General features: G+C 36.2%; 1 protein-coding gene across 8 annotated transcripts in view; it reads right to left on the bottom strand.

Annotated features, from left to right (window-relative positions):
- Window positions 1–15015, bottom strand: part of ZEB1 (zinc finger E-box binding homeobox 1) — a 158217-nt gene that overhangs the window by 21934 nt on the left and 121268 nt on the right. For 3 of the 8 annotated variants that reach the window (XM_040988074.1, XM_040988073.1, XM_040988078.1), the window contains one exon: window positions 6450–6494. The exons of the other annotated variants lie outside the window; for them this stretch is intronic. In XM_040988074.1, coding sequence (XP_040844008.1) covers window positions 6450–6494 — 45 coding nt within the window. The remainder of the gene's footprint in view (window positions 1–6449; window positions 6495–15015) is intronic. 8 annotated transcript variants of the gene reach the window in all.

The raw sequence follows: 15015 nt of genomic DNA, 5'->3' as shown, positions 1-15015 counted from the left end.
GTTATTTTGCCTTGTACATTTTTAATTTATTAAATGCATGACATCCTCATCAAATCTCCTTTAGGCTTCCACAAGCCATACTTCTACTTCATTCTCTTAGTAATGCAGAGAAAGTAATACATTTGACTGAATTCTTTGCTTCTCAATAATAAAATAAGGAAAAATGAAGACTTTAGTTTGTAAGGACCACCCATCTATTATCACAACAATTATTTAAACCTTAAAGTCTGAATCATCACCAAATAAAGCATTCTCATATTCAGTCCAGTTGTGTGATTCCTTAGATAACAGCTTTAGTAACTATCTCCAGGCATAAATGTTTCTAATAAGAGTGACAGGTATCAAGCCATTAAAACTGCTTCTTACTTCCTCTTGCTTTTCAAGCACAAACAATAATTATTTCTGTATTTCTGCCTCAATAAATATGTAGCCACAGGATTAAGGGTGAGGTCATTCTTCTTGAGTTATAAAGATTCCAGAGCTCAGAGCTTCCTTCTGAGATGGCAGTTCCAGTTCCCAGGTTGATCGCTGTGCTGCATCAGCTAAACAGATAGGTTCCTCCATCTATCTATTATGTAGATACAGGGTTTTGTCTCAGAGGGTAAAAATCTCTAGATGTCAAAGGAGACATCTCTAGATGTCAAACTACAAAATACTTTCAACGGTGGGGTAGGAAAGGATGTCTTTATTGACTCAATGAAGGCTACAGGAGACTGCTACAAGTATCCTAGCTTCCTGTTTACATGGATTTCTAGTAGGTGGAAAACTTGGTAATTATAATGGGGATATTTGGTGCCTAACGGGGAAGCAGAATTCAACTACATAATAATATGGCTAGGGGAATAATTTTCGTTTAATGGGCTCACCTGTTCCACTCTGTAACTATTGTTAGAAAATTCTTGCTCCTCAGGAGGTTGATGAGTGCAAAACAAAGAACACATTCAGAGGTCACTCACCATTGCTTGTTCTAAAACAGTCTGAACAACAAGTACCTTTGCATACAGTACTAGGAGTAACAATGCATCTTTCTAATGTAATTTCAATTTGTCAAACGAGGATAACACCCGTCAGTGAAATGTACATTTTATGAGATTTCTTATAGACTCCGTGCAGATTCAAAAAAAGACATCATAAGATTAATTTCAATTAAGCAATCTCTATCTTATGCTAAGATTTTCCTTATTGTAGGAATAAGGCATATGATTTTAAAGTAGCATACGTGTTTTACAATTTGTCTGATTTTGATACATTAATTTTGCTTTCTCAATAAGTTAGAAGCTTACCTATACACTGAGCTAGTTCTAAGTGCACTCACTTCAAATATATGATAAAAATTAGATCTATACCATCTTAACTTTGACTTGACTACTGACTAATCTATCTTCATAAGATGCTTTTATTTACATCTTATATATTCATTGTAATTTATAAACAGGTATATTTCAGAAAGTTTGTGAAAAAGTCAGGATAATTTTATTTTCATGCAATTTTGTGGAAAAAATGTTGAAATCCATGCATACTTCATGAGAAACATTGTCTATAAACTTCTTGAAGACCCCTGGTAAGCATGGATTTCAGAAATTTTTTGCATCAAAAGTAAACTTTAAGTTCTCTTTTCCATAAACTTTTTGAGGTATCTGCATTCTTCGTATACCTCCTTTCTGAAGACATAACATTTCTAAACGGTCATTTACTTCACTTTGGAAAAAGACACTCCTTTTTCCCTTTGTTGACAGAAACTGATTAGATTGACCAACATGACAGTAATAATGGGCTTTGAGAATTATGTTTTTGGGTAGAACTCTTCCAGAAATTTGGTAAACTACTGATCAATAGAAATTTATTGCCAATATGTTAGCAAAAGATGCTGAAATTAGTCATATTTAAAGGTTTCCACCCATTTCTGAATTATATAAATATTATATGCATCTTTATTAGGAATAAAAAAAAACTCACAAAACAGTTATCATTCATTGATTTTTGATAAGTAAGTACTGGCAAAGCCTTTCTGATACATGTTCAAGAAAATGTAGGACCAAGTAATTATCTGATTCTAATGTCTGGGAAACAAACTCTTCTGTAAATTAGGTACTTCCTACATTTTTGTTTTCAAACAAATTGGAGGACTTCTTGCCTGAATATCACTTAGCATGGCACGAAAACATTTTTTATTGATAATCACAACTCTTGATATGTAAATATTTCATTGATTGACATTAACCACTGTCATATAATTTTGAAGCTGTATAAAGAATTTAGTGACCCAGACGTAACAAAAAATTATTTGCTCTTTTCATTTTAGAATAAGATTTTTAAATGCCAAACAATAATATCAAAACAGAATTAATGTTCAACACTTTTCTTTCTCAAAGTAAAAGTAACACAAAGCTATTGATACATGAAGTAACTCAAATATGTTTCAGCTCAAAAACATTTCCAGTAACATTTTAATAATTATTAAAATTTAAAAATGTGTATATTATGATCAACTGTGGACTACTAAAAAGTAATAAATCAATACATAGTTTATTTAAACTTTTAAGATATTTTTGGTCCCTGGGAATTGAAGGCAAATTTAGATTTTAATTTGTATACATATCTTCTCATAAGGAAATACGCAGTTGATCAAAAATGCCTTTAGCCAGGCAATACATGATGTTAGCATATGATTCCTTGGGATATATGGAATAAAAGTAAGAGCCCAAGTAGCAATAAGCATTGTGACAACACCTTACAGAAGAGCTTATTTGTATCTTTAAAAAATGACTAGTAGTAATAAATTGCTGTGGATTTCACATATAAGAATGATGCCAATGATTTTAATACATCAGAAATTATTCATAATTACTCACAAATGAAATGAAAAATGCCTTGCCCATTAAGAACACTGTGAAGCAGTACATAACCAGTTTACACATTAACATTTTTGAGTGATAGGAGCCGTATATCTTAAGGTTTTTATAAGGAGTACATTAATAATGTTCTTATTAATGTTGTACTTGGTATTTATTGATGTTATGTTAACTGTCAGCTATTTTCCTTAACGCTACCTTGCATGGACCACATCATTATATCACAATCAAATATTATCTCAACAAAGAAATAGAATTAAGAAGGTTAGCTCTTCCAAGATCACACAGGGAACAAGTACTTTTGTAGAGCACACAATTTCCTATTAGGAGACTGCTGTCAAACCCGAGGCTCCTTCCACTGAACTACAATGTACACGAAGCAGCACTTAACAAACCAAACTTAAGGCTGACAACTGGAATTCTGTAGTTTTATCCATAAGATACAAAGTATTACATAGCACAGATTGTAACCATATCAATTTTAAAGCAAGTTTAAAAATAAAGCAAATTAAAAAAAATTTAAACTTGATAAACTGGGGTCAGCATTGTGGCACAGTGGGTAAAGCTACCATCGTAGACATTAACATTCCATATAGGTCCTGGTTCATGCCTGAGTTGATCCACTTTCCACCAGGCTCTTTGATAACAGCCTGGGAAAAAGCAGTGAAAGATGGAAGATGGTCGAAGTGTTTGGAGACTTGGAGGAAGTTCCTGATTCCTGCCTTTGGCCTAGCCCAGCCTTGGTCATGGCATCCATCTGCGGATGGAATATCTCTCCTTCTCCCTCCATCTCTTCTCTGTAACTGACTTGTTAATAAACAAATAAATATAAAAAAACTGGTAACACTCATGTTCATGTTAGAGATAAGCAAGCATAGGGAAACACATGATGATAATTTAGCTTTCTTTTAGACATGACAAAACTCTAAACTCTGAATCATTAGGACTATAATTACTTGTCAAAGGGTAGAATTTATAGCACTGCAACCATAAGTTATAGATGTTAAATATTTAATATAAAGATGAATTTTTTTAGCTGGAAGTATTTTTATAGGAGTTCACTTCAAAAAGTTTGTGGTTGGATCAGACTGTGGTAAGGCAGGTTAAGTCACTGCTTGTAACACCTGCATCCCATGTACTGGAGTTCAGTTTGAATGTTGGTGGTTCCTCTTCCCATCCAGCTTCTTACCAATGCACATGGGAAGACATAAGAGAACAGCCCAACCCTAAAATCCATGAAGGAAACCAGGATAGAGTTTCAGGTTTCTGGCTTCAGTCTGGCTTTGACCTGACTGTTGCGTTATTTTTTTTCTCTCTCCCCAATTCTTTTAAATAAATAAGCAGATAAATAAATGCATACATAATTAATGCCTTTTTAAAGTTTGTGAAAAATGGAATTAGAAGATGTTTATTTTGGTGCAGAAGTTTTTGAAATGGACCTATGAAGGATCTTCAAAAAGTTTATGAAAAATACAAAATAAAAAATTATGCACATAGTTTCAAAATTTTTGTACCAGCACAAACATATTTTAAATTCATTTTTCCAAGAACATTTTTTTGGGAAACACACATAGAGAAACTGAGAGAGTGATTATCTGCAGGTTCACTCTTTGAAGGCCCACAATGGTCAGGGTTGAGCTGGGGTCAGATCTGAGGGCTCAGAACTCATCCTAGGTCTCCCACATGGGCTGCAGGAATGCAGTTCCTTAAGTCACCACCTCTGCCCCCTTCCGATCTGCAACAGCAGGGACTCAGAAGCTGGGACTGAGAAATAAACTGAGGCACTCCAATGTGGCAGGTACGCATCTTAACCATTAGGATAAATCTCTGTTTCCCACATGAACTTATAATGTCTGCATATTTTTCTTTCCAGGGTAAAATACTCTTTACTCTTTGTAAAATTATATTTAAAACAAGATATGTTCAGAAGCCATGGAAGATGTTATGTGCCCCATTCAGAATACTAAGCTCAGGCTGCAACTCTAACCTTATGAGTTATAAAAGGAAATCAGCTATAGAAGAGCTCTGACAAAGTTGTGAACTAGTAATGGTGACCTCTGCACAATTCTTTTATCATCCTATTATTCACCTAAGTCATGGAAGAAAAGCATAGGTGAAACATCATTTTAAAGTTTAACTTCTCAAAAGTCTTGAAAGCTCAATTTCCATCTTTCCTTCCCAAGTGCATTAGTTGACAGTTCTTGGAGTCTGATTAGATACTCAGTTCTCCTAACTCCTGATCTTCCAGGAAAGTAATTCAGCAGGGATTACCTTCTTGTGTTTGCTTACTGTGAGTTAAACCTGTTTTCTAGACAAGATTTCTTCTAAATTTTGGAGAGAGGGGAGAATTCACGTACTACTTTAACTTCAAGTGGAAATAATTATTTTCTATGAACTACAGTTTGTTATGACAAATATTTGATAATAACATATCTGAAAGCATTATTCATGAAAGTTACACACTACCTAGTTAAGGGCATAAATCTTAGGCTGCAGGAAAATCACCACGTATTTCAGGATTTGGATAATTTGAAATTCACTTTTAATAACAACGTAGAGATTTGTTGTCTTTAATGGAACTGAATGGCAAGTACGATAATGCTATGGTTCACACTATACAGGAAAGCCTGGTCTTACATTTCTTACCCATGACCCACACTCATCCAACATAGTACATGAAAAGATACTTTAAAACGCAGTATGGAACATTTCTAAAATGTACTGCCAAGTTAAAAAAAAAGTCTATGGATGCTAAACTAAGGAAGAAAAATATAACTAAAAGTATGTGATAAAAATATATAGTTTATTTATAGCTGAATACGCAAAATATAATTATTTTTTTTTAAGTATAGTGTTTTGAGGGAATGCTTTAATTATTTAGAACTCATTGTTGAAGCTTACATTCTAATAGTTCTAGGGGACACAGCAAGTGTCCAGGATTACTGCATTTAAGCCTGGATTTCAGTTTTCCACTCACTCATTGCTTCTTAAAATTCACTGGAATCCGTTACAGAGGAAGATTCTCAAGTCTCAGGAGCCTGGACTTGTAGTCACCTAGAAGCCAATTCTCGTGCTTACCATCATTTAACTCTCATCTTGGTCTTTTTCAGTGATAGAAATTACAAGAAAACAAACGGTTTTCCTGTCTGACATGTTGGCACAGGTCATCCACATCCATGATGATCATCTTGTTTAGAGCGTTTTGTCTTCTGCTGTTTGTCTTGCTAGCAAGTCAAAGTGGTCCCTGGTAACTAACACTGAACCAAAGCAGTTGTATCCACATGCCGCAGCTTTGGTTACAGCAAATTGATAAATGCTCTATCCCTCATTCACTTATTTTGGGGGGCTATCTACAGATTATAATTACATATTTAAAGAATGGAAAAGTGTTATAGCTGGACATTTACATTATAATTAAAGAATAATTAACTTCTAATTTTAAAAATGGGGTGCACCACATGGTTGAGTCCTTGGACATTGCAGGAGGGCGATATGAAAAAGGAGACAATAGACTGAGCCAGGACTCATATCCAAAATTGGTGACACAGAAGCCCTCCTTCAAAAAACTGCAGAGCGACAGAAATGGCAGTGGAGTACCTGAACATCCTGCTCCAACGGCCTGAGCTTCAGGCCCCAGGGTTGCTGAAATCAAAGAACAAGAGATTAAAATAGAGCCTTGTGTCATAAACATTTCAACTTCTAGAAAGCGGAAAGGGAACTTCCAGTACACATTCTAGCTAATTTAGACTTGTTTCCTTTTATAAACATGATTATGTGACTATCTGCAAACAACTATATCAAATTCACAAAGATATATTAGAGAGCAAAATCAGTGTGGATTTAACTGTAATCCTGGAATCATACATATATTTGTATTTCAGGCTGAATCACTGCTATCCAAAATGCATGGGACCAAAATGCGTTTATTTTGAAATTTTTTTAGACTTTGGAATATTTACATGTATGTAATGAGCAACTGTGAGAATGGGAACTAATTCTAAATATGAAATTCATTTATGCTTCATGTACATCTTATATATACAGCCCAAAAGTGACCTTAAGTAATATTTTAGTATTAATATTTTAGTGTGGCCCCATTAAAAACAGTATTTGGATGACTGGCACTGTGGCACAGTGGATTAAGCCATCTCCTGTAATGCTGCCATCCTAAATGCAGTCCCAGCTGCTTTGCTCCCAAACCAGTTCTGTGCTAATGAGTTTAGGAAAGTAGTGGAATATGGCCCAAGTACTTGGGCTTTTGCACCCACATGGGAAGTCTGGGTGGAAATCTAGGCCCCTGACTTTGGACTGGCCCAACCCCTACCAATGTGGTCACTTAGGGAGTGAACAAGTGGATGGAAGCTCTCTAACTGCCTTCAAATAAATAAATAAATCCTTAAGAAAGTAAGAACTTTCTTATTTGAAAGGTCAAAAGACAGAGAAAGAGATTAAAGACAGAGAGCATCTCCACATATATGCTGGCTTACTCCTCAAATGGCCATAATACCTGGATCTGGGCCAAGCTGAAGTCAGAAGCCAGGATCTCAACCTGGGTTTCCTATGTAGGTGGTAGGGGACTCAAGCACCTGGGTCTGTATCACTACCTTTGTAGGTGTGCAAGAGTAAGCAACTAGAATTGGAAGTGGATATGGACTCACATTTAGGCATTTGGCTACGGGATGTGGGCATCCCAAGCTGTATCAACCACCATGCCACACCCCTACTCTGCACATCTGCCTTTGGATTATAACCTGTCAGGTCAATTGGGATTTTCCATTTATGGTGTCACGTTAGCATTCAAGAAGTTTCAAATCTTTGGGACATTAGATTTTCAAATTAGGGATGCTCAACTTGTTTACACAAATTGGGATCTTGGCAGCACCAAAGGAGATCAGCTCCTCCTACAGGGGAGTAGGAATCTAACCCCTGCCCCCATTTCTTCTGCAAAGCACAAATTTCCCTGTTCTAGGTACTTGAGTCGAGGCTTTAAAACTGACAGCTTTGAACCTTTACCACAGCCTATTTTATATGTTATGCAAGCAGAAAATCCCCAAATTTTAGAATTGAAGAAGAAAAACAATTGCCCATAGAGGGCAGCCATTGGGAAGTAGAAGCTGTAATTGAACAGAAGTTCAGCTGCCTACACAGGCCAATATCTATCGGTATAGTCTAACTGGTCTACAGAAGTAACCAGCAAGACACTGAAAAGAATGTCACCATGCCTAAGTCAACACCTACGGTGACACACTTTTTCTTTTATTCTGCTGATTAGTGTCATTACTGACCAACAGTAACAACAGTGTCAGTGATGAACATGGTTTTTTTTTCTTTATGAAAAGAGCTCATTTTTTGTTTTTACAAGAATGATTGCTTCATTAATCGGAGAAGCAGAGACACCCAGGGAAAGCTCCCATTTGCTGGTTCACTCTCCAAATGTGGCTCTCAGTCAGACCGAAGCTGAAGACAACAAGCTGGAAATGGAGACTCAGTTCAGGTCTGCCATGTGGGTGACAGGGACTCGAGGACATAAACCGTAACTAGCCGTGGTACGTGCGTTAACAGGAAGCTGTAGTGGGAGGTAGAGTTGAGGCTCAAACCCAGGCCTTCTGAGAAGAGACGCTGGTGTCTCAGCCACTGTGCCGAATGCTTGCCCTGTGAGAAGGCACTTTCTGTTGTGATCATCCTTGCCACCTGTGGGCTTATGGTGGGCTAATTAACCTGCTCTAGACAGAACAGTTCTAGAGTAAATATTTTGCATTGTAAGTAAATGCATGTTTTTAGGCAAGCAGAAAGTATGTTTCAATATCCAGGTATATTTTATTTATCATAATATATATTAGGAACATGTGCATATATGTTAAAAACTGTCCTTTTTTAGACTGCCGTGTCATATCTGCCAGAATTACAATCAGAACACTCAGTCGTACTAAACAAAGTACAGACACTTGTACCTCAATTAAGTCCTATTGAATATGTCACTCAAGAATGTCAACTAAGTTGAATTGTTGAACTGAGAGAAGGAGCCCTAATCAAGGAAATCCCTGTCTTGCATGAAAGCATGGATTTCCTTAAGTGCTTTGGATTACTGAATTTCATTTATTCAGCAGATTTTCTTTGCTCATTAATTTTTATACTAATTCTTAAAGGGGATCACTGTATAAAAAATAGTCCAAATATGCACAAAGATTTTTAGATTCACATCAAAAAACACTTTCAAAGCCACAATTGATGAAATTAATTTCTGCTGAGGAATTCTCACTTTAGGCTTCCCACCAGCAAGCTGACACAGTACAATGCCTGGGAGGCCTTTGCATGGGTCTCCAGGGTTGCTAGATGCAAAGGAAACCAGAGCTGTACACAGATGAAACTGCCCTGTGCTCGGTTACCTTATCAGTGTCAGTGCTTGCTTCTGTCCAAAGGGAAACGGGATAAAGAGTACACAGGATCCCACTTATTATCTATGAATCTCTAGTTACTGGTAAAATTTTATTAGTATGTAGTTATTTCCACATAAACAGTTTGATTTTAAAATGAGGTCAATGTGTAAATATCACAAAATTAAATTTAAAATATCGTGCTCATTTTAGGTGTAAGAAAAAATTACAAGCTAAAAGTACACAACGCAAATGAAATTCATGTTGATTAAAAGTTTAGAAGACCTACTGTCAAATTCAAACACAAAACAATTTAAAATATAGGGCTGATTGTGCTAGTCAGATTTTCCTTTTTTGACAAGTTTTCTCTGAATGTATACTGTTATTCTTATCCTACTATTCTTGCTAAAGTAAAATTATCCACAAATTATTCCAAAGGGAAAGTTATCCCCAAAGCAAATGTGAACAAGTTTCTGAATTCCAGTTTAGAAGTGTTCATATTTTAATGAGGGATGAAGGGGCTCACTGCACCTTCTGAGATGGCTTTGTTCCACTTCCCCTAGTGTCTTCTAGTTTTCACAAATCACATGTTGCTACGTTATATATATAAATTTGTGGTACAGGCTGAGCATTCCTAATCAAAAAATCTGAAATCTAAAGTGATCTAAATTGTGCACTATGAAGGTTTTAAAAACTGAACTGAATATGGATCTACAACTCACAGAAAGTAGTTTGGAACTTACTGCCAAAATACAGGAAATAGTATATTTTCTGCTAAATCAGAACTGTCAAAACTCTCTGTAAAATTTAAATGAGACCAAGACTCTAATTATAATACTCAAAATGCCCCATGATATGATTAAAAATTACTTGGCATATGAAGAACGAGGGAAATCTTAACTTGGAAAGTCTCAACTAGGAAAAGATAATCAAAAGACACATTGAGAACATACAGATGCTAGAATTATCTAAGACTTTAAGGCAGCAATTATAAAAACGTCCATCAAATAAGAATGCACACTCTTGAAAAGAATGAAAAGACAAAAGCCTAAGCAAATGGAATGTATCAATAAAAGTAAACAGGAAATTCTATAACTAAAAATCTAGTAACAAAAATGTAAAAAAAAACACTTGAGGGACTTAATTATAAAGTGAAGATGAAAGAAAAGAGCAGTAAACCTCATAGTAAGTCAACGAAAATTATCTTATTTGAACAACACAGAGAGCAAATGAAGTGTGTGGAACAAAAACTAAACATATAACTTTCTGTCACTGGAGTGTCAGAAGAGAGAGTGCTTTTGGAACAAAATATTTAAAGAATTAGTTCCTAAGAGCTCCCAAATTTCAGAGAAAATATAAATAAATAGATTCAAGAAATTTATGGGACTTCAGACATATACCCACAAATCTAGGCTTAATATTGCCAATCCAATGATAAAACCTAAAGGAATAAGAGAACATTAAAAAAAAAACCACAGGAACTGATTCATAACTTTAATGGAACAATGGTATAAAAGACTATAGATTCACCATAAAAAATTGTAGATTTCATAAGGAAACAACATTTTATAAAGATTTATTTTTTTATTATTTTTTCATTGGAAAGGCGGATATACAGAGAGGAGAGACAGAGAGGAAGATCTTCCTTCCGATGATTCACTCCCCAAGTGAGTGCAACGGGCCAATACTATGCCGATCCGAAGCCAGGAGCCTCTCCGGGTCTCCCACGCGGGTGCAGGTTCCCAAAGCTTTGGGCAGTCCTCGACTGCTTTCCCAGGCCACAGGCAGGGAGCTGGAAGGGAAGCGGGGCTGCCAGGATTAGAACCGGTGCCCATATGGGATCCCGGGCGTGCAAGGCGAGGACCTTAACCACTTGCGCCACCGCGCCGGGCCCAGGAAACAACATTTTTAAAGCAATGAAACAACAACAACAAAAAAATAGTAAGCTTAAAATTTGATAACTATAGGATATCCTCCAGGAAGGAAGATAAAATCAAGACGTTCTCAGATGAAGGAAAAGAGAGGTCTCTGCCAGCAGAATTGTTCCAAAACAACCGCTAAAGGAAATCATCAGAAAGCAGATGAAGTTATGTCAGAGACACTCAAAATGTCAGAAACAAAAGAACAACAACAAAAATATATTGCTGGATATATGCCAACTACAATACAAAGAGGGATAACAGTGCAAATCATTAAAGAGTGAAGTTTGTACATTCCACTTGGAGATGTAAAATACTGAGTAGACTATGAACAGTTAAATAGCAAAATTCTAATCCAAATATAAGTGACTAAACAAACCATAAAGTAAAAAATTAAAATTAATTAATTAGGAAGGAATACTAGGAGCTGGTGCAATGGTCCAGTGGCTAAGTTATTTCCTTGCATGTCCTGGGATCCCATATGAGTGCCAATTTGTGTCCTAGCTACTCTACTTTTCATCTAATTTCCTGCTTGTGGCCTAGGAAAGCATTAGAGGATAGCTCAAAGTCTTGGGACACTGCACTTGTGTGGGAGATCTGGAAGAAGCTCCTGGCTTCTGGTTTTGGATTGGCTCATTTCTGGCCATTGTGGCTTCTTGGGGAGTGAGTCATGGATGGAAGATCTTTCTTCTTTTCTCTATAAATCTGTCTTCCTAAGAAAAATAAATTCTAAAAAAAAAAAAAAGGAATACTAAAAAACAGTCCATAATCCAAAAGAATTTAGGAAGGAAAAAACAGAAAAATTAAAAAAAGTTAAAAATAAGTGAAATTATAAATAATAATAACACATTAAAAATATAAATGGTTTAAACAAACCAATGATGGAACAGAGACTATCAAAATAGATGAAACACACACACACACACACACACACACACACACACACACACACACACACACACACATCCTACTGTTACTAGGGCCAGAAATAAGAAATCAATTTGAAATATAATGACAGTGATATAGAAAGTGAGGAAGTAAGAGGATGGAAAATTATATCATATTATTCAAACACTAATCAAAAGACAGTCAAAGAGGTATTAGTATCAGACAAAGGAGACTTTGGAACTATGCCACTCACCAGAAATAAAGACAATCCCTGGGCCATGAGACATTCAATTCACCAAGAAAACACAACAGGCTTAAATATAATAGACAGAATAGAAATAGAGAAAAATGCACAACTATAATTGTAGTCTTCAACAGTCTCCTCATGAGGGATAGAGTATGTGAACAAAAAAAATCAGAAAGGTTTAACTTTATTGAGATATGTGACAAAGATTTGTATTCTGAAAATATAAAACAGAGGTAAAAAAAATACAAGATGACATAAATATAGATGTACCATATTCATGAATTGGAAAATTCTCTAATATAATAAATGTGAGATCCTCCCAAACTGACTTACAAATCAATTCAAATAAAAATGTGAACAGGATTATTTTCAATATCAATAAGATCATTCTAAAATATACATAAAAAGGCAAAACTATCATAGTAATCAAAACAATGAAAAAAATGAAGCTGAAGTAACAAATACCCAGTTTTAAGATTTACTATGAAACGATAGTAATTCAGACTACATGGTATTGGCAAAGGAGCAACACAGTAATCAATATAGTAGAAGAGAAAAGAAATGGATTCATACAAATATGAAAATTTCTGACAGTCAATTCAAATGAGAGAGAACTTTTAACAAACAGTACAAGAACAACTAGATATTCACATAAAATAAACCTGATTCTCAACTTCACATATTTTCCAAAATATTAACTCAAAGTGGATCACAAATTTACTAAAAAAAAAAAAAAAAGGTAAGGAAAGGGAAAAACCCAAATAATATTAAGAATTCTTGTGCTCAACACCAAAAACTTGATTCATAAAAGGGGGAAAAAATGGATACCCTAGGCTTCAAATTTAAAACGTGCACTCTGTGAAAGACTAGGAATTTAGAAGGAAATAACAGGGGGCCCATGCTGTGGCACATCAGGCTACTCCTCTACCTGTGGTGCTAGCATTCCATTTGGGCATCAGTTAGTGTCCCAATTGCTTCACTTCTGATCCAGCTCCCTGCTTATGACCTGGGAAAGCAGAGGATGGTTCAGGTCCTTGGGCCCCTGCACTCACTTAGAGGAAGACTTAGAAGAAGTTCATAAATCCTAGGTTTGGTTTGATTCAGCTCTGGCATTATGGCCATTTCGGGGAGTGAACCAGCAGATGGAAGATCTCTCTCTGTCTCTCCTTCTTTCTGATTCTGCCGTTCAAATGCAACAAATCTTTTAAAAACAAGGAAATAATAAGTTACAGAATAGGAAAAGATACTATGATTATAACTAACTGCTTTTTTAGATTTATTTTAAAATTTTTATTGGAAAGTCAGATATACAGAGAGAAAGATCTTCCCTCTGCTGATTCATTCTCCAAGCGGGTGCAACGGCCACAGTGCAGCCAATCCAAAGCTAGGAACCAATAGCTTTTTCTGGGTCTCCCACGTGAGTGCAGAGTCCCAAGGTTGGGCCATCTTCTACTGCTTTCCCAGGCCACAAGTGGGGAGCTGGAAGGGAAGCGGGGACACTGAGATTAGAACTGGTGCCCATATGGGATCCTGGCAAATGCAAGGTGAGGACTTTAGTCTCTAGGCTACTGCATTGGACCCAATAACTCTGTTTTTAAAGATTTATTAACTTTTTTATTGGAAAGGCAGATCAGACCTATGGAGAGAAGTACAGAAATATCCTCCACCCTCTGGTTGACTCCCCAACTGGCTGCAACAGCCAGAGCTGAGCCAATTGGAAGCCAGGAGCCGGGAGCCTCCACCGGTTTCCCATGTGGGTGCAGGGTCCTAAAGTTCTGCGTCACCCTTCACTGCTCTCCTAAGCCAAGAGCAGGGTGCTGGATGGGAAGAGGAGCAGTCAGGACAAGAACCAGCACACATATGGGATCCGGTGCTTTCAAGGTGAGAACCCAGCTGCTGAGCCACCATGCTTGCCCTTATAAATAACTCTTTTAAAAATGTTTAAAATATATTATTTTGAATTTTGAATTATGTGCTGAACAAAACACTGAATCAAAAAATACACAAAAGTAGTGAGTATATATTTCACTGAAGAGAATATGGTAGATGGCAAATAAGTAAATGAAAAGGTATGCAAATTCATCAGAGGAATGTAAATAAAAGGTATACTTTTCTGGAAAGCATATGAAGAATCACTGAAGTGAAAATACTAGGCCTATGTGGTAAATCAAAGGTGTGACTAAAATGACGTCACGCTTGGATTCTTTGATGGAACCATTACTTGCCCTGCTTATTGCAGGTGCCACGGAAGTGTGTGCATGCCTCTATGTGTGTGTACCTGCACTGTAATGCTCATAGAATCATATTGCCTCAAATTGATTTTAACGTGTATTAATTCTAAACATATTCCTGTTATTAGCACATTGGAAAAAACAGAAATTTACTTTTTCAGTGCAAGGTAGTAATTCTGTAAGTGACTGAAACCTACCATCATTAGAATGCAGTCTAAAAATTTTGATGCTTTACCTTTGGTTATTTGATTTCAACTGGTTATATATAATCAATTCATACATAAAAGGAAAGTTAAATTCAGACATCTTGTGAGCATTTTTATTTTGGGAAAAGCTTTAGGAGGCACTGGATAACAGCCAAGGCTATAGAATGAATTTGGCTAAGGTTAAGATCCTGGCTTTCCTGGGTCCATGTGGGACCTTGGGCAAAAGGTTTATGTCCTGACGTCCTTAATTCCCACATCTATAAAGCATCTCTTTGAAGACTGGGATGTCCATACAGTG

This window comes from Ochotona curzoniae, unplaced genomic scaffold (genome assembly GCF_017591425.1).
Source record: "Ochotona curzoniae isolate NIBS_2020 unplaced genomic scaffold, NIBS_Ocur_1.0 contig_4797, whole genome shotgun sequence".
NCBI lineage: Eukaryota > Metazoa > Chordata > Mammalia > Lagomorpha > Ochotonidae > Ochotona > Ochotona curzoniae.
This window is presented reverse-complemented; position numbering and strand designations above follow the sequence as displayed.